This window comes from Medicago sativa, chromosome 8 (assembly GCF_051527215.1).
Source record: "Medicago sativa cultivar Bolivia chromosome 8, Bolivia_mono, whole genome shotgun sequence".
Taxonomy (NCBI): domain Eukaryota; kingdom Viridiplantae; phylum Streptophyta; class Magnoliopsida; order Fabales; family Fabaceae; genus Medicago; species Medicago sativa.
The window spans coordinates 62605917-62625752 of record NC_140756.1 but is presented as its reverse complement, the minus strand read 5'-3'; the positions used below and the strand labels follow the sequence as shown (position 1 = coordinate 62625752).

The 19836-nt window shown below is 33.2% G+C and overlaps 2 protein-coding genes across 3 annotated transcripts; one reads left to right on the top strand and one right to left on the bottom strand.

The window, feature by feature from the left end:
- Positions 1-289: 289 nt before the first annotated feature.
- On the bottom strand, positions 290-1929 carry LOC146900321 (F-box/kelch-repeat protein At1g23390-like). Its single transcript, XM_085738431.1, has one exon. It carries the CDS (start codon positions 1736-1738, stop codon positions 608-610), a length of 1131 nt encoding a protein of 376 aa, XP_085594557.1. The 5' UTR covers positions 1739-1929; the 3' UTR covers positions 290-607.
- Positions 1930-14245: 12316 nt separating this feature from the next.
- Positions 14246-18308, top strand: LOC146900320 (uncharacterized). 2 transcript variants are annotated; one of them, XM_085738429.1, is made up of 6 exons: positions 14246-14456; positions 16304-16393; positions 16829-16894; positions 17060-17151; positions 17241-17288; positions 18035-18308. In XM_085738429.1, exons 1-6 carry the CDS (start codon positions 14328-14330, stop codon positions 18150-18152), a joined length of 543 nt encoding a protein of 180 aa, XP_085594555.1. In that variant the 5' UTR covers positions 14246-14327; the 3' UTR covers positions 18153-18308. The 2 variants fall into 2 exon arrangements, with proteins under 2 accessions (XP_085594555.1, XP_085594556.1); XM_085738430.1 differs by lacking the exon at positions 14246-14456 and adding an exon at positions 14607-15724.
- Positions 18309-19836: the final 1528 nt, after the last annotated feature.

The window sequence follows — 19836 nt, the reverse complement described above, 5'->3', positions numbered from 1 at the left end:
TTTTAAAGTAACATTCAACAGCTTTTGGTCAAAGCTCATTCCATTCAATTTTACGCGTTCAAAAAAAGTACTTTTTTTAGTAAGTACTTAATTGATATTGTATTCGGCCTAACGTCTCCTTAAAAATGTAGAGAAGTTTGAAAAAAAGTCGGGTCAAACGATACCTTAATCTCCCACAACGGCAATGTAGAAGCAATTGAATTTGGGAGGAAAAATTGAAAAAATAGTTAAAAATATAAAAATTGGAAAATAATTAAATGTTATTAAAAATATAAAAATAAGAAAATAATTAAAAAAATTGGTTAGGGGCAAAAATGGAAATTCATAGGTCAAACCTTAAAAAAAAAAAACCCTCCAATAATTGAATTACCAAAATGCCCCTCATAGGGGCAAATTGGTAAATTCAATGGACATTTCCTTTCTTATATATATAAGTAGATATCACTCTCATAAGGTAAATAATAATGTGTGAAAAGAAAAACACTTACCTCCTCCCTAAGAAAATAAGTAAAATAATCTAAAAAATCAAACATATTTGATTCAAAATCTATATTTCTCTCTGTTTTTTTCGGAAGTTGATTCCTCTCTTTCAAGTTTCAACCCGTTTTCATTGTTGTTTCAATTCAAACTTACAATCTCTTGAAACCGCGCTCTTCAAATCCTCCAAACACACATCACCGGCGCACAATACAATTCTTCCCATTCTTGTCTCGTCATTCACCACTGAATTCCTCACGCTCCACCACTCACACCCTCCTCTTTCTGAAACCTCGCACGCCACCATCACCTCTGGTTCCGACGGATTATAAACATATAACATGTCTTCTATCGAAATCAACTTAATCGTATTCAACAATTCGGCGCCTCTTAGTTTCTTCACCATTTTGCTTGGCATTACACCTAATTTTTCCATTTTTAACCCTACTCCTAATTTCTCATTCACTTCCCACACTTTCACTCCTTTCACGTTTTCCACGTCACCAACTATTCCCACAACCACCAAACGATTCTTCAATGTTCCCGTCTCGTAGTGCAATACGCTCTCTTCCCCTCGTAGATCATAGGGACCTTGCCACATCATCATTTTACAATCAAATGAGTACATCGTGCCTGAGTTTTTCTCAGTCACGTACATAAACTCACTGGCAACAGCAACTGAGAGCCACGTTGATGTTGTGGTATCCTTCATCATCTCCGGCATCGATTCACACCGGATCCAATCACGAGACTCCATGTCGTAGATCTCCACTGCTAAAGGATCGTCCTCGAAGTCACACACCCCGCCAGCAACAACGATGCACTTTCCCACACGTGCAACAATGGGATCCACACGCCAAACACGTGGTGATGGCACGTGGTTCCACGTAAGGTGGAGAGAATCGAAGGAGAATGAGAATTCAGTGGGAGAGAGTGTGTAGAGGAGCGTGGAGTGTGATGATCTTAGAGCTGAGGTGTGATTGATTTGTGGCGCGTGAATTTGAATCCACGTTAAGGAGCGTGGGTCGTAAGCATAGGTTGCGGTCACGTGGGGAGCTCGGGGATTTTGAGTGTGAACCGTGAGCCACGGCTTCACGGGGTTGACGTGGCGGAGGGAGCTCAATACTGCATGGTTCCATTGCTTTGACACGTAACTGGCTGGCACCAAGTAAATGAGTGGCACGTACGAAAGTGTGGCTTCTAAGATATCTCCATGGATGGGATCTTCTACTTCTTTTTCCTGAATTATCTTTGTTGCCATTACAACTATGTATTGTGTGTGCTTTCCCCCTCTTTTATTTTAAGTAAAAGAGAATTTATGCATAACGAGTAGTGAGGTAGTGATGAGTAGGAATGGCTGCACCTTAAGGGATTTATATAGGAGAGGGGAACCGAATTGGAAGGGATGGCATACCGAGAACAAAACTTTATCTCCATATATAGAATGCCATTTGTCCTGTTATTTAAGGCTGCCCACATGTTTATAGATAAATTCAATTAGTATCTTTTTTGTTTGAAAGGATAAATTCAATTATGTAACCTCTTCGATATTTTTCAATTGTACTTTTCCAACCTTTAATGTATAAAATAATCAATACATTTTATTATTTTTAATTTTATCATTATCTTTTCCCACAATTCCCTTGATACTTTATAGTTTAGTATCATTTACACTATTCCTCTCTTTTTTTTTTAAAAAAAACATTGTAATTTATAAATAAAAAATGTTATATTAAAATTAAAAAAATATAAATAAATAGAAACAAAATTTCATCAAAAACTAAGTGCATTCGTTCCTTTTTATTGGATCATCTTACAAATATTATATATTAAAAAGGTCTTTGTACTACTCCCTCCGTCCCTTAATCTAAGCCCTCGTTGCAAATTTTACAAAGATTAAGAAAAGGTGAAAATGTAATTAATATGTTCATTTTGTGTGGGGATATTACTAAATTGTTCTTGTTTATGGTGTATTCAAATTTGACTTTTTCATATTTCAAGATATATTAGTAGTATTAATTATGGTTATGTTTGGAAAAAAATAATAAATGCATCTAAAAATTTAAAAAAAATATTATATTTAGAGACAATTTTTTTTTCAATGGGTAACTAAGGACGGAGGGAGTAATATGTAATTATACTCCCTGGTCTATTCCTTCGCAATTATACTCCCTTCTTCACTTTTTATCGTAAGCCTTTTCATATTTTAAAATAAGTTGATAGTACTAATAAAGAATACATTATACTAGATTTTGGACCCGTGCGATGCACGGAAAGTTGATTATCTCATTGACAATTAAATGTGGTAGTTGATCATGAAATGGATAATAGTTGTTGTTGAGCATGAGTTAATGCTTCCAAAAGATGACGACAACAACAACAACCAAACATTATCCTATTAAGTGGGTTTGACTACACGGATTGAAGTAAGTCATATTGTTCTATCATAAACCATATTTAAATTCAACTCCTTAATCTATAAACCTTTCCTGATAGTTTCTCTTATAGTTCTTCTAGGTCTTCCTATACCTCTTGTAATATGAATATCCTCTATTTGATCTACTCTTCTTACTATAAAATCTACAGGTTTTCTCTATACATGTCCAAACCACCTAAACCTATTTTCCACAATATTTATAATATAGGTGCTACCCCAACTATCCCTACGATGTTGCCATTTCTAATCTTATCCCATCTAATATCACCACACATCCAACGCAACATCCCCATCTCCACACACTTACTTTATTCACGCGTAGGTTCTTAACCGGCAATACTTTGTTCCATAAAACATCTTTGTTCTGACAACTGTCTGGTATTTTTTCATTTCAACTTAAACGGCACGTTGTATAACAAATTTTTCATTTCAACTTAAACGGCACGTTTGTATAACAAAAAACACATGAGGCTCTTATACATTTCAACCATCCAACTTAAATACAATGAATTACATCTGATTTTATTTCTCCATCATTTTGTACTATGAACCCAAGATTTTTTTTGTTGAAAGAATGAACCCAAGATATCTAATAAACTGTGTAACTTCTATGATATGATCTCCAACTTTCACCTCTAAGTTTGAACTACTTCGTATTTTGTTGAAGTTACATTACATATACCATGTCTTGCTTCTACTCAAACAAAAGTCTTACGCTTCTAAGACTTGACTCCAGGTCTCCGACATCCCATTCAATTCCTGCCTCGACTCTCCAATTAACACTACATCATCCACAAAACCCATACATCTTAGTGCTAGCTATTGGATGTGTTTTATAAAAACATCCAAAACTAACGTAAAAAGATAAGGGATTAATGTTGACCCTTGGTCCAATCCTTGTAATGGGAAATACATTGATAGGGATTACGGTCCAATCCTTGTTATGAAAAAAAAATCATTGATAATAGTTCCAATAGACGAATCCTAAAACCCCCGAACTAATTTAGACTTCAAGAACATTTTTGGGTCCAAAAAGATGTCTAAAAGACTTCCGAACTTTTATAAATCAGGTGACATATGTGAATTATAAGGAAACATCAAAAAATCGTAAAGGAAATATGCGGATCAACTTTTTTGGCTCCAAAAAGTTGTCCAAAAGACTTAAAACCTTTTATAAATAAGATACTTAAGACCTTTTATAAATAAGATACACGATCATTTTCTAAAAATATAAATAAACAGCAAAAAATTAGGAAGGAAAAGTGCAACAACATTTTTTGCTCCAAAAAGTTGTTCAAAAGACTTAAGACCTTTTATAAGTAAGATAAGATAAGATACACGATCATTTTCTAAAAATATAAATAAACAGCAAAAAATTAGGAACGAAAAGTGCAACAACATTTTTTGCTCCAAAAAGTTGTTCAAAATACTTAAGACCTTTTATAAATAAGATACACGATCATTTTCTAAAGATATAAATAAACAGCAAAAAATTAGGAAGGAAAAGTGCAACAACATTTTTGGCTTCAAAAAGTTGCCCAAAAGACTTAAGACCTTTCATAAATAAGATAAGATAAGATACACGATCATTTTCTAAAAATATAAATAAACAACAAAAAATTAGGAAGGAAAAGTACAACAACATTTTTGGCTCCAAAAAGTTGTCCAAAAGACTTAAGACCTTTTATAAATAAGATACTTAAGACCTTTTATAAATAAGATACACGATCATTTTCTAAAAATATAAATAAACAGCAAAAAATTAGGAAGGAAAAGTGCAGCAACATATTTGGCTCTAAAAAGTTGTCCAAAAGACTTAAGACCTTTTATAAATAATATAAGATAAGATACACGATCATTTTCTAAAAATATAAATAAACAACAAAAAATTAGGAAGGAAAAGTGCAACAACATTTTTTGCTCCAAAAAGTTGTTCAAAAGACTTAAGACCTTTTATAAGTAAGATAAGATAAGATACACGATCATTTTCTAAAAATATAAATAAACAGCAAAAAATTAGGAACGAAAAGTGCAACAACATTTTTTGCTCCAAAAAGTTGTTCAAAATACTTAAGACCTTTTATAAATAAGATACACGATCATTTTCTAAAGATATAAATAAACAGCAAAAAATTAGGAAGGAAAAGTGCAACAACATTTTTGGCTTCAAAAAGTTGCCCAAAAGACTTAAGACCTTTCATAAATAAGATAAGATAAGATACACGATCATTTTCTAAAAATATAAATAAACAACAAAAAATTAGGAAGGAAAAGTACAACAACATTTTTGGCTCTAAAAAGTTGTCCAAAAGACTTAAGACCTTTTATAAATAAGATACACGATCATTTTCTAAAAATATAAATAAACAGCAAAAAATTAGGAAGGAAAAGTGCAGCAACATATTTGGCTCCAAAAAGTTGTCCAAAAGACTTAAGACCTTTTATAAATAAGATAAGATAAGATACACGATCATTTTCTAAAAATATAAATAAACAACAAAAAATTAGGAAGGAAAAGTGCAACAACATTTTTTGCTCCAAAAAGTTGTTCAAAAGACTTAAGACCTTTTATAAGTAAGATAAGATAAGATACACGATCATTTTCTAAAAATATAAATAAACAGCAAAAAATTAGGAAGGAAAAGTGCAACAACATTTTTTGCTCCAAAAAGTTGTTCAAAAGACTTAAGACCTTTTATAAGTAAGATAAGATAAGATACACGATCATTTTCTAAAAATATAAATAAACAGCAAAAAATTAGGAACGAAAAGTGCAACAACATTTTTTGCTCCAAAAAGTTGTTCAAAATACTTAAGACCTTTTACGATCATTTTCTAAAGATATAAATAAACAGCAAAAAATTAGGAAGGAAAAGTGCAACAACATTTTTGGCTTCAAAAAGTTGCCCAAAAGACTTAAGACCTTTCATAAATAAGATAAGATAAGATACACGATCATTTTCTAAAAATATAAATAAACAACAAAAAATTAGGAAGGAAAAGTACAACAACATTTTTGGCTCCAAAAAGTTGTCCAAAAGACTTAAGACCTTTTATAAATAAGATACTTAAGACCTTTTATAAATAAGATACACGATCATTTTCTAAAAATATAAATAAACAGCAAAAAATTAGGAAGGAAAAGTGCAGCAACATATTTGGCTCTAAAAAGTTGTCCAAAAGACTTAAGACCTTTTATAAATAATATAAGATAAGATACACGATCATTTTCTAAAAATATAAATAAACAACAAAAAATTAGGAAGGAAAAGTGCAACAACATTTTTTGCTCCAAAAAGTTGTTCAAAAGACTTAAGACCTTTTATAAGTAAGATAAGATAAGATACACGATCATTTTCTAAAAATATAAATAAACAGCAAAAAATTAGGAACGAAAAGTGCAACAACATTTTTTGCTCCAAAAAGTTGTTCAAAATACTTAAGACCTTTTATAAATAAGATACACGATCATTTTCTAAAGATATAAATAAACAGCAAAAAATTAGGAAGGAAAAGTGCAACAACATTTTTGGCTTCAAAAAGTTGCCCAAAAGACTTAAGACCTTTCATAAATAAGATAAGATAAGATACACGATCATTTTCTAAAAATATAAATAAACAACAAAAAATTAGGAAGGAAAAGTACAACAACAGTTTTGGCTCTAAAAAGTTGTCCAAAAGACTTAAGACCTTTTATAAATAAGATACTTAAGACCTTTTATAAATAAGATACACGATCATTTTCTAAAAATATAAATAAACAGCAAAAAATTAGGACGGAAAAGTGCAGCAACATATTTGGCTCTAAAAAGTTGTCCAAAAGACTTAAGACCTTTTATAAATAATATAAGATAAGATACACGATCATTTTCTAAAAATATAAATAAACACCAAAAAATTAGGAAGGAAAAGTGCAACAACATTTTTTGCTCCAAAAAGTTGTTCAAAAGACTTAAGACCTTTTATAAGTAAGATAAGATAAGATACACGATCATTTTCTAAAAATATAAATAAACAGCAAAAAATTAGGAAGGAAAAGTGCAACAACATTTTTTGCTCCAAAAAGTTGTTCAAAATACTTAAGACCTTTTATAAATAAGATACACGATCATTTTCTAAAAATATAAATAAACAGCAAAAAATTAGGAAGGAAAAGTGCAACAACATTTTTGGCTCCAAAAAGTTACCCAAAAGACTTAAGACTTTTTATAAATAAGATACTTAAGACCTTTTATAAATAAGATACACGATCATTTTCTAAAAATATAAATAAACAGCAAAAAATTAGGAAGGAAAAGTGCAGCAACATATTTGGCTCTAAAAAGTTGTCCAAAAGACTTAAGACCTTTCATAAATAAGATAAGATAAGATACACGATCATTTTCTAAAAATATAAATAAACAACAAAAAATTAGGAAGGAAAAGTACAACAACATTTTTGGCTCTAAAAAGTTGTCCAAAAGACTTAAGACCTTTTATAAATAAGATACACGATCATTTTCTAAAAATATAAATAAACAGCAAAAAATTAGGAAGGAAAAGTGCAGCAACATATTTGGCTCCAAAAAGTTGTCCAAAAGACTTAAGACCTTTTATAAATAAGATAAGATAAGATACACGATCATTTTCTAAAAATATAAATAAACAACAAAAAATTAGGAAGGAAAAGTGCAACAACATTTTTTGCTCCAAAAAGTTGTTCAAAAGACTTAAGACCTTTTATAAGTAAGATAAGATAAGATACACGATCATTTTCTAAAAATATAAATAAACAGCAAAAAATTAGGAAGGAAAAGTGCAACAACATTTTTTGCTCCAAAAAGTTGTTCAAAAGACTTAAGACCTTTTATAAGTAAGATAAGATAAGATACACGATCATTTTCTAAAAATATAAATAAACAGCAAAAAATTAGGAACGAAAAGTGCAACAACATTTTTTGCTCCAAAAAGTTGTTCAAAATACTTAAGACCTTTTATAAATAAGATACACGATCATTTTCTAAAGATATAAATAAACAGCAAAAAATTAGGAAGGAAAAGTGCAACAACATTTTTGGCTTCAAAAAGTTGCCCAAAAGACTTAAGACCTTTCATAAATAAGATAAGATAAGATACACGATCATTTTCTAAATATATAAATAAACAACAAAAAATTAGGAAGGAAAAGTACAACAACATTTTTGGCTCTAAAAAGTTGTCCAAAAGACTTAAGACCTTTTATAAATAAGATACTTAAGACCTTTTATAAATAAGATACACGATCATTTTCTAAAAATATAAATAAACAGCAAAAAATTAGGAAGGAAAAGTGCAACAACATTTTTTGCTCCAAAAAGTTGTTCAAAAGACTTAAGACCTTTTATAAGTAAGATAAGATAAGATACTTGATCATTTTCTAAAAATATAAATAAACAGCAAAAAATTAGGAACGAAAAGTGCAACAACATTTTTTGCTCCAAAAAGTTGTTCAAAATACTTAAGACCTTTTATAAATAAGATACACGATCATTTTCTAAAGATATAAATAAACAGCAAAAAATTAGGAAGGAAAAGTGCAACAACATTTTTGGCTTCAAAAAGTTGCCCAAAAGACTTAAGACCTTTCATAAATAAGATAAGATAAGATACACGATCATTTTCTAAAAATATAAATAAACAACAAAAAATTAGGAAGGAAAAGTACAACAACATTTTTGGCTCTAAAAAGTTGTCCAAAAGACTTAAGACCTTTTATAAATAAGATACTTAAGACCTTTTATAAATAAGATACACGATCATTTTCTAAAAATATAAATAAACAGCAAAAAATTAGGACGGAAAAGTGCAGCAACATATTTGGCTCTAAAAAGTTGTCCAAAAGACTTAAGACCTTTTATAAATAATATAAGATAAGATACACGATCATTTTCTAAAAATATAAATAAACACCAAAAAATTAGGAAGGAAAAGTGCAACAACATTTTTTGCTCCAAAAAGTTGTTCAAAAGACTTAAGACCTTTTATAAGTAAGATAAGATAAGATACACGATCATTTTCTAAAAATATAAATAAACAGCAAAAAATTAGGAAGGAAAAGTGCAACAACATTTTTTGCTCCAAAAAGTTGTTCAAAATACTTAAGACCTTTTATAAATAAGATACACGATCATTTTCTAAAAATATAAATAAACAGCAAAAAATTAGGAAGGAAAAGTGCAACAACATTTTTGGCTCCAAAAAGTTACCCAAAAGACTTAAGACTTTTTATAAATAAGATACTTAAGACCTTTTATAAATAAGATATAATAAATAAATAAAAAATACATTATATATAATAAATAATAATTACATCTAAAAATTTATAGATAATCATATATTTAAAAAAAAAAATTATAATTAGTTTTGTAATTAAGAACGGGGGATATAATTACGATGGAGAAATTTATTTGGAGTAACATTGTAATGGTACATTGTGCTAGTAGATACTCCCTCCATCCCATAATATAAGGAAAAAAAAAAATCATTTTCTTTGTCTTAAAATATAAGCAAAAAAGACAAACTTTTGTCCTACTTAATCTTTTTTTTCTAAAAAATTTCTTTTCCAAGAAAAACTTTTCTTTATTCTCATAAAATTAAATGCAAATTACATTCAATTTTTTCTCTTTAATTTTTTTCTATAACCAATAGCTAATGAAAATTGTTTTTACATCTTCCTATAATACTTTTTTCAAAGAAAACACAAAAAACTATACTCCAAATTCTTACTATCTCCGTTTCTTTTTATAAGCAAATTTTACTTTTTAGGTTCATTCAATTAATGAACCACATACATCATTAATTGAATGAACCTAAAAAGTAAAATTTGCTTATAAAAAGAAACGGAGGAGGGAGTATATTTTAGTTTTCTTAATAAGTGTGATTTTTCTTTCTTATAATTTGGGACGGAGGGAGTAACTCTCAAATCTCGATAAAGTAAAAACAATCCGTTTCTTTTTATAAGCAAATTTTACTTTTTAGGTTCATTCAATTAATGAACCACATACATCATTAATTGAATGAACCTAAAAAGTAAAATTTGCTTATAAAAAGAAACGGAGGAGGGAGTATATTTTAGTTTTCTTAATAAGTGTGATTTTTCTTTCTTATAATTTGGGACGGAGGGAGTAACTCTCAAATCTCGATAAAGTAAAAACAATTAATAATGCGTATCACATCTCCTATTACTTGGACTCTTTTTGACCATTTGTACAAAAAAGTAAAGACTTTTTTACCATGCTTTTCATGGTCGTTAAAAGTAAGATTAAATATCTTTAAAGAAAAAATAAGATTTAAGTAGTATGTTTTTATTCTTTATAACATGTTAATTTTTTGTTTTAATCCTTTTAAAATATTTCTTTAACTTTTAGTCCTTTAAAAAATTTTCATCTTCACTTTTAGTCATTCCTTTAAAGCAAACTCATATGTAGAATTCATAATTTTGAATAAAAAATTTTCTACAATAAAATCGTTGTTGGCGTCATTAAAAAAAACTTATTATATATTTTTTGTTTCTTATAAAAAGGACAGAAGGAAGTAGGCTCGACTCTGTAAGTGAAAAGAGGTCCGTAGTAAAATAAAAAAGCATTTTTTTAAAAGAACAATGTTCTATTTAAATTTATTAAAGGATAAATACAAGGTACCGTATATATACGGTACACCCAAAGGTGAAAATCACTACCGTATACATGAGGAACCTGACACAAATAAATGGGTTGTATTCGTTTTGAGATGAAAAAATAAATTATATTGTACATTTTTAAGCCAACAATAATTGTAGATTGTCATAAGAACTACTTTAATGATAGATTTAGAACGGTATACAAGTGTAACGACAACTTACTGTAAAAGTAACATTGTTACTAGTGGGGTAGTACTTAGTAGTACTACTTGGCTGTAATATATTTTTTTAAAGTTCATACCTTAGGAAGACCCAACTCCATTGAGATGTTTTTAAAGTGCATATTGGTAAAAAAGGTAATATTTGGATGGAGAGAGTATTGAGCATATGTGTAATCCAACAAATGTTTCAAATAATTCAGCAACCAACTACACACTACAGTGGCGTTTAAAATTCAAAGGTAGGTTAGTGCAAGTTTGTCTTTTCGAAATTTAAGCTTTTGAATGATTGCAACTTTTGCTGTTAAGAGGCGAGAAAGTCGTAGCACGAGATGGGAACACGGGCGGGCCAATTGATTGATGGTGTTGTTGTTTGTTCCTTGACGGTGGTTCTGGATTAGGATCCTCTCCATTTAATAAAATAAATGGAAGTATACAATTTAAGAGAAATACCCCATCCGGTCATTATTATAAGCAAAAAACAACTTTTTAGGTTCATTCATTAAATGATGTATTTAGTCAATAATATAGACCAAATACATCATTTAATGAATGAATCTAAAAAGTTGTAGACACATAAAATAGATAGTGAATCCTACCATTAAGTGGGTCCCACTATCATTAACTCAATTTAGTTAGCTTGTGGCCCTCAAGACACAAGATAAGAAACCCAAAAATAAAAATATTCTCTCAAACTTTATGTATTTTATTTATTACAAATTCAAAAATTAAATTTAATGCACACGTTCTATAAAAAATTACTAAATTTAATTCATAAATGGCTAGAGAGAGAGAGAGAGAGAGAGCGTGGTCTAGAGAGAGAGCGTGGCGGTTATCTCCATTACCCCCGGGGACAACCGCGTCGGCATTCACCTTCGCCGGAAGTAAGGTACAAAAGGGGGGGACGGGGGCCAAGCAGGGTGCCACTAAATGGGGGGGATAGGGGAGAACGGTTCGACGTGAGATCGCGAAATTGGAAAGCGCAGGAACAGGTGGACAGACAACGGGACAGGCTTCGGGAGGTTCAGCGGCATGGAGGTTCGAGGGAGCGACGTCAACGGCAGTCTAGGGTTTCGGTGCGACATGGTTCTGTAAATTTGTATGACTCAGAGGAAGATTTTGATTTCGGTGATCAAGAGATAGGGCAAGACGGCAGGGTTACTGTACGGTATGTACGATCAGGTAGGGTTAGCGACCGCGATGCTTTGACATATGAGGACCCTCACGTGGTTCAGCCAAGGCACGTTCCAGACAACGGGAGCCTTTTGCTCACAGTCGCCCAGCTGAGGGGCGCGAGATTGATCATTCAAAACGTGGTAGGTCTGTTTCACGCAAGAAGGCACCTACGCAACGTGTTGCTCACAATAGTCCAGCTGAGGGGCGCGTAATTCATCACAATAAACATGGCAGATCAGTCTCTCGACAGAAGGCAGCAGTGCAACATTGACAGTCGGACACGGTGAACTCGAATTTTGTTTCCTTTTATTTTACAAATGTACCGCATGATATTTCGTATGTTACTTTGAGACAAGGGTTTGAGGTGTGTGGTGTTATGGAGGATGTGTATTTGGCACGTAAACGTAATGTTAATGGCGGGGCTTTTGGTTTTGTTCGGTATGGAAATGTGAAAGATGTCGATAAACTTTTGAAGGCGGTAAATAACGTGTGGTTTGGTGATTGGAGGGTGGTGGCTAAGGTGGCTAATTTTGATAGGAATGGCAACAACAGGGGTGTGAGTAGAGTACGGGGAGAGGGAGAAAAAATTATTGAGGGAGTTAAAAAACCAGAGGGAGAAAAAAGTAAGGTTGAGTGGAGGAATGGTGAGGAGGAAGAAAATAGAAAGGTTGGTGGGGTGCATGATGTAGCTGGAGGTATATCCAAGGGTGTAGGGTACGCTAATGTGGTGAGAGGTGGGGAGGTAGGTGGTGGGAATGGAGCTGGAAGAGTTGTCAGCAGTAAAGAGGTGGTGGAGGTAGTGCCCGTCGAGAAAAAGTTTGTTCCTATATATAAATCAACGGAGGATGATCTTCTGTGGGCACGTAGTGGTCTGGTGGTTACTGTTTTAAACGGTGAGGCTATCCCCATGTTACAACGTCGGATTTTTGACGCCGGTTTTGAAAAATTGGATATTATCCCTTTGGGGGCAGACAGGGTATTATTGCGCATGGAAGATGGTGGGGATGTTAGAAGTCTTCTCAAGGAAGCGGCTGATTTTTTCAATCATTTTTTCTCTAATCCGGTGCGATGGAAGAAGGAAGTTGTTGCCAGTGAAAGAGGTGCATGGGTGAGGATCTATGGGGTTCCGTTACATGCGTGGAATCCGGATTTTTTTAAACTCTGTGTCTATGATTGTGGTCGTTTGTTACGGGTGGATGACTTTACTATGGATAAAATTCGTTTTGATTATGCTCGAGTTTTGTTAGCAACCTCGTCGTTGGATATTATTAATACGGGAGCCCAAGTGATGGTGGATGGGGAACTACTTGATTTCAAAATTATTGAAGAATGGGGATTTGCATTAGGTGAAGACACTTTCTTGAGTGATGTAGAAGAGACGCAAGGTGATCATGAGTTTCCACCGGATAGTGTTCATGATGAAGGTGTCGCAAGTGGGGAAGTGGATGTTTTAATGCACCAACTTTCGGCTGATTGGCAGAATGAACATGTAGCTGTGCCTGAAAATGCAGCAGCTGTTACCAATGTCGAAACAGATAAGGAGAATTCAGTAGAGAAGGCAGCTGATATAGATGTGCCATTTACTAATTCAGAAGCAAATTGCAGCGTAGAATCACTGAAAATGCACTCAGCAGAGAAGGCAACAGCTTCGGTGATGCAAGCGGTTTCTGTAACTCAACAAAATTTGATATCTACTTCTGTCACGGTCCAGCCAATAGTTCAGCAAACGCTGGTTCATGCAGCAGATTGCAGACGCACCAGCAAGTACGGTTTGGTGCAGAATGGTGAGAAGCGACAATCCAGGCGAACTAGTTCTTGTCCTCCAGGTCGTGTGCTTTCTACATCAGCTGGTCCTTGGAGTTTAGAGTGGATGAATAAGTTTAAAAAGGACAGCATTCAAACTGTACGTGGCAAAGAATCAATAGGTAATTTGGCTTCTCATGTAGAGGCGCCTAAATTATTAAAGAAGAAAGGTAGTGGATATCTTAGACATTGTGCTCAAAATCTGAAACGTATTGCGAGACTGTCGGATAAAGATCGTAAGGAGGTGCTCCGAGCTTTACGAAAGTCACATGGTCGTAGAAAGGGGATTTCAAAGAATGTGAATGTAACACATTTTCACATAATTTAGACAGCAACATACGTGTAATCTTTATATGTTAAACAGCTGATTTTATTGAATCAAGTGAAGAGAAGGACTGACACAATTGTTCATGTTGTAAATCTTGTGATTACAGAAACATATAGGAACGATAAAAGGGGCATTCCCCTGCCAACATCTATCACCAAACCTTCTAGCTTAACAGCTAAATTGTGAGCTGCAACATTGCTTTGCCAACTGCTATATTTCACCAGAAACATTGCCTAAATTACTCATTAGAGCATGACAGTCATCGACCATGATTATCAGACCCCAGCCAGTTCTGCCATCCTCAAAACAACCGTCATCCACCATGATTCTCGTACCTTGCTGAGAGTACTCATGACCATTTCCTGTATCATCTTCTCTCAGGTTATGCTGTTTCCTGTTTGCTGCATTAAACTCCTGAATGAACGACAAAGCAGAAATTGCTATAGCAGTGGGTTTGGCAGCCTCATTTTTTAAAACAACATTGTTCCGAGCAGATCGGACGAGCCAAAGGGGTGGTACAAAACACTTGACAGCCTAGCTCTTCTTTACACTGCAGCCAGTTCAATATCCAATCGTTCAAAGCTCCTGATGTTGGCACATGGATTCCAATTTGAGAGGCAAACAAAACTGGAAAAGATGGTCAACATACTCTTCTTCCACATTACACGGACTGCAAAGGGGATCAAGCGCAATGCCCTTCTTGCTAAGATTTTTCGTAGTAGGGAGGATATTTCAAGCCATTCTCCAAACAAAGTTCCTCACTTTATTTGACAAAGGAATATTCCAGATTGCTTTCCAGAGGGGACTATCAAATTGGTTGAGGGGCCTGGTGAGGCCAGATCCTTTGCTAGGCTGATAAGATGATACACTGATTTCACTGAATAAGACCCATCTTTTTCACAATCCCAGACAAATTTGTCTTCAAGGGGGCTGAAAGGCACTGGAATCGCCAGGGTTTTTTATTTACTTCAAAAGAGCTGAAGTGGCTTGTTAATATATCCTTGTTCCATTGTCTTGTAGCTGGATCAATCAATTCTTCAACTTTCGCATCATCTTGCAGACCCGAGCCCGGAGGTTTTGTGAGGAGATGGCCATGGTCTGTGGCCCCCTTATCTTTCCAAATCTTGACTTTGTCCCCCTTGCCAATGATCCATCTTCCACCCTGCTCAATAATATCCTTAGCAATACAAATGCTTCTCCACAGATAACTCAGATTATAGTCAGGATTTGCTTCCAAAAAAGTTCCCCTTGGGTAATATCTATCAAGTAGAGTGCTTTCACTGGAAATTAGTATCCAACAGTGTTTTCCAAGGAGAGCCTTGTTAAAATCACTGAAGCCTCTAAAACCCAGACCACCTTTATGCTTCCCCACTTAACCAGTGAATCTTTCTAGAATCCTCTCCTAATTCCCACAAGAATTTGGCTAACATAGAGAGTCTATATCTTTACAGCAGCCTTCAGGAATCTTGTAGCAGCTCATGATGTAGTTCGGGATTGCTTGGGCTACTGCTTTTATGAGGGTTTGTTTGCCAGCTCTGGACAAAAACTTTTCCTTCCACCCCTTAATCTTCTTCCACACATGGTCAATGACAAAACCAAAAATGGATTTCTTTGATCTCCCAAAAGGAACCGGAAAGCGTAGATATCAGGTGTGGCTCTCCACTGTTACTCCCATCATTTCACAAATCATATTTCTTTTGGCACATTTTGACTAAAGGAGACCTCAGACTTATCTAGATTGACCATTTGTCCGGAAGCTTGTTGGTATGTGGATAGGACTTGCAAAATTTTCTGTCCTTCACTGGCGTTTTCCCTTGTGAAGAGGAGACTATCATCGGCAAACAGGAGGTGTGATATTTGAGGTTCCGATTCAGGCCATTGATGGAATTTTTGTGGCCTCTCTGTGGATTAAACCTGACAAAACATCAGCCATAAGATAAAAAGATACGGTGAGAGGGGTTCACCTTGTCTCAACCCTCTCTCCAGGGTGAAACTGGATCTGGGCTGACCATTGAACATTATTTGATAAGAGACAAAGCTGACACATCCCATGATGGTTGCAATCATGGCCGCTAGATACCACATCTCATGATGACCACTTTTAATAGATACTGTCATATATTTTGGATTTCATTGTGTGATTAACTTGTTTGACAAGTTTCAATTATTTCTCATCAAATTCAGGAGACAAACTATTGATATAGTTATTTTTCTCATTTTCTTTATAGACTTGTGCAGGTGCTGTATTTCTCACTGACTTTGTATTTTGGTTCGTCCTTTATCCAGTGAGAGCATTCAATAACGACAAACTTGATTTTGTAAGTATGATCAAAATTGTCTCTGGTCTTTCATTTATCATTTTGACATGAAACTCATATGAAGTTAGCACAACACTCCCGATTCTAAAGAATAAAGATACGAAAAAACACAAGCAATGAACACACGATGTTTCAAAACAAAGTTCGACCAATTGTTCCTACATCTTCAACTGCAGAGTGGTTGCAGTGCTTTCAATTATTCCAAGCTTAGAGTTTACAATGTACAACTAGTTTCAAATTTAAATACTACTGTCTAGTAACTATGAGTCATACCTGAAACAGTTTCAAATTTTAAGGAAAAGTGAAGTAATTTGAAATTTGCATTGAATGTATATCAATGTCATATGATACTAGTATAAGGTCATGTCTTCCATTTTGCAGCTCATAAGATGCTTTTCTTTCATTTTGAAAACATTTCACTTTTCATTCTTGCAGATGAATTTTTGTATGCACACCATTAATGCTGTTTTCCTCCTTGGTGATACATCATTGAATTGTATGGTGAGTGTTTTTTTTAGCAGTTTATGATTTGTAATTTTTTTATTTTATATATCAAACATATAAGACAAAATTACACGCGTGGTTCCTTAACTTAATTTCAAGTAACAGTTTCAAGGATCAAGTTCAAAACTTCAAATTAACACCTATTTACTCCTAAACATGCAGAGATTTCCAGTGTTTCGATTTGCATATTTTCTCTTGTGGACAGCTGCATTTGTTATTAGTCAGTGGATAATCCATGCTTGTGTTTCAATTTGGTAAAAACTATCATCCTTTTTCTTTTAATTATATACATGAAGGATTTGTCATTTATATTTTGATGATTGTAATTTGTCACAACTCACAGGTGGCCTTACCCTTTCCTTGATCTGTCATCTCCATATGCTCCCTTATGGTATGTTCTCAATTTCACTTCGTCACCATTGCTCAAATATATTGTCCTCTCATTAAACATGGATTGATGAGGTTTCAAAAGAATAGATCCTGATACGTAAAATAAATTGCACTCTTCGAGTCAGTGCCAAACTCCAAATTTTACTCACTAAATACTTATTATTTCTTGATACCTTTCAAAGTCTCTAAAGAGTTATTTATATACAAAGATACGAAACTAAATTCCCTTCACTTTTCCATCGTCTTTTATCTCTTCGCTTCACTTTAGGATCGGTTGTTATCCGTTATCCGATGTTGCTTCCTCTTGGTTAATGCTGTCAGAGCCATTATAACTATAAATCAATTTATCACTGATTTACATGTGCTTATTCTTCCCATGGGAGCATGTTGTTATTTTAGATTAAGGACACTGTTACATTGACTTGATGATTGAACGGACAAGAAGCAATTTCTCCGATTTTTTATACGGTCTATAAAAGAAGTGGCAAACACAGCCTAAATCTCTCTCACACACACACAACTACGAGGTACTAGGTTCAAACTCGGGTTAAAGTGTTCAACCTAACAATATTGGTATTGTCAGTTGAGCTAGGTCTTACGGACAATTTGTTTAAGTATTTGAGTCACATTTTATAAAGTAGTTTAATTTTCTATGATAGTTTATGATAGTTTAGTCACATTTTGTAGTTGAATTAATACTTTAATTTCTAATGACCATACTTACCTCTTGACATTTTGTATATTCAGGTACTTGGGAGTGAATCTCATGCATTTTCCATGTTACGGCTTATTTATTTTGATAGTGAAGTTGAAGCATTTTTGGTTATCTAGATCATTTCCTGGGTCATCAAGAATTGTACATTGATTACACATTCCAAAATTATCAATCACTGAATGAAGGCTACCATTTAGATAGCCTAACAAAATCATTTTGAAGATTAGATTTAGATCATTGTTTGTATATGTACTACATATTCATCTTTTCCACATCTCTTAATACACATCCTCAACTTTCTCAAAACTAGAATCTTTTAGAAGAATACATCATAAATAAACTTAGTCAAATACTAATACATGTGACTTGTCATATCTTAATGTTTGATGTAATTGGTTCACAAACCATAACTCGTATTATGAGGGAAATGGATTCCCGCAATTACATATCGCATCCATCCGATCTAAATCATTGCCCGGGATTGTTTAAGTATGCGTTTGGAAATAACAAAACCACGGTGAAAAGGCACGGTTGGCGTAAAATTACACCAACTAGCTTCTCAATACCATGGTAAGATTGACTTTAAACGTGCGGTAGCGGTCACTCACCGCACAAACAAACAAGCACTACATCTAACTTACCAATTGTATAGTTTGTATCGACCAATCTAAAATCAATGACTAAGATTCATTACGGTGTGCAACCATATGGAACTTCTACTTTATGGAATCTAGGTTTGTATTGTGATTGCTCTGTATGTATATTTCTCTTTGCACGAGAAATTTATAATAAGTTTTATGAATCAAGTTCAATTCTTCTGATTCTCTCATTTTGTTAGAAATGATTAAAAAAAATTATGAGAAAGTATTGGTTATTTGATACCACAATGTTACTAGATCTCAATTATGATGAAGTGTACTAGAATTCAAAATTGGGATCTAATTTAAGGGAAATCAAACTCTTCATGGACGTATGTTAATGCATACAATTAAATAAATGTATGCACCAGAATTTGGAATTATGTAGAACTTAATTAATCCTTACTTTTCCCTTCATAATCTAGCCATGGCTTCACATATTTCTAATATAAAGTTCAAATCATGCTAATTAAGACATTTCCCCGGTTAGACCAGAAGCCTATCCATTTCAAAACTTTGTATTAGTGCGCTTTATTATTGTGGTATGTCGATATCAATAACCGTTTGATCATAATCACAAGGTCCATATTCAAGCTCAATAATTTGAATTATAAATTAAAAAAAAAATCGTAATACTCCCTCCGTCTCACAATAATTGTCTCTTTACCATTTTTTCTTTTTCTCAAAATAATTGTCATTTTAGAATATCAATGCAGCATTTATTATTTTTTTCCATTATTATATCCTTATTTATTGAATCTCATTCAACTTAACTACTCAACTAATTACAATTAATAAGGGTGTTTTAGTAAATGATAATAATTTTACCATCAAAATCAACACAACTAATTATTTTATTAATAACCGTGCGTAAACCTTAAACGACTATTATTTAGAGACGGATGAAGTATTTTTTAAGCCGTATAAACTTAATTGAACAGTCATAATGTCTCGACTGCGTGATTGCCAAAAATCCATGAAGGAAATCAAATTTTTGTTTTACGTATTTTGTTTTGCTTTGTGCATACTTGTAAGAGCCGTGCTATTTGTACAACCTAACCAGGAAATCCTTTTGCGCAACATATATCTTCCTCTCTTCAAATGGATGTTCACAAAAATCGAGGTAAGACAAAAACCATTAAAAAAAAAAAAAAAACCTATGCGAAACGAATGAAAATACGTTGTTGTTGGTTGTC

What these genes read in the sequence shown, in the direction of transcription:
- LOC146900321 (XM_085738431.1), bottom strand. Translation starts at nt 1,738, where the DNA reads ATGGCAACAAAGATAATTCAGGAAAAAGAAGTAGAAGATCCCATCCAT.
- LOC146900320 (XM_085738430.1), top strand. Translation starts at nt 15,590, where the DNA reads ATGAGGGTTTGTTTGCCAGCTCTGGACAAAAACTTTTCCTTCCACCCC. An exon ending in CATGCTTGTGTTTCAATTTG is followed by an intron (nt 17,152 to 17,240) that starts GTAAAAACTATC and finishes CACAACTCACAG; the next exon opens with GTGGCCTTACCCTTTCCTTG. An exon ending in TCTCCATATGCTCCCTTATG is followed by an intron (nt 17,289 to 18,034) that starts GTATGTTCTCAA and finishes TTGTATATTCAG; the next exon opens with GTACTTGGGAGTGAATCTCA.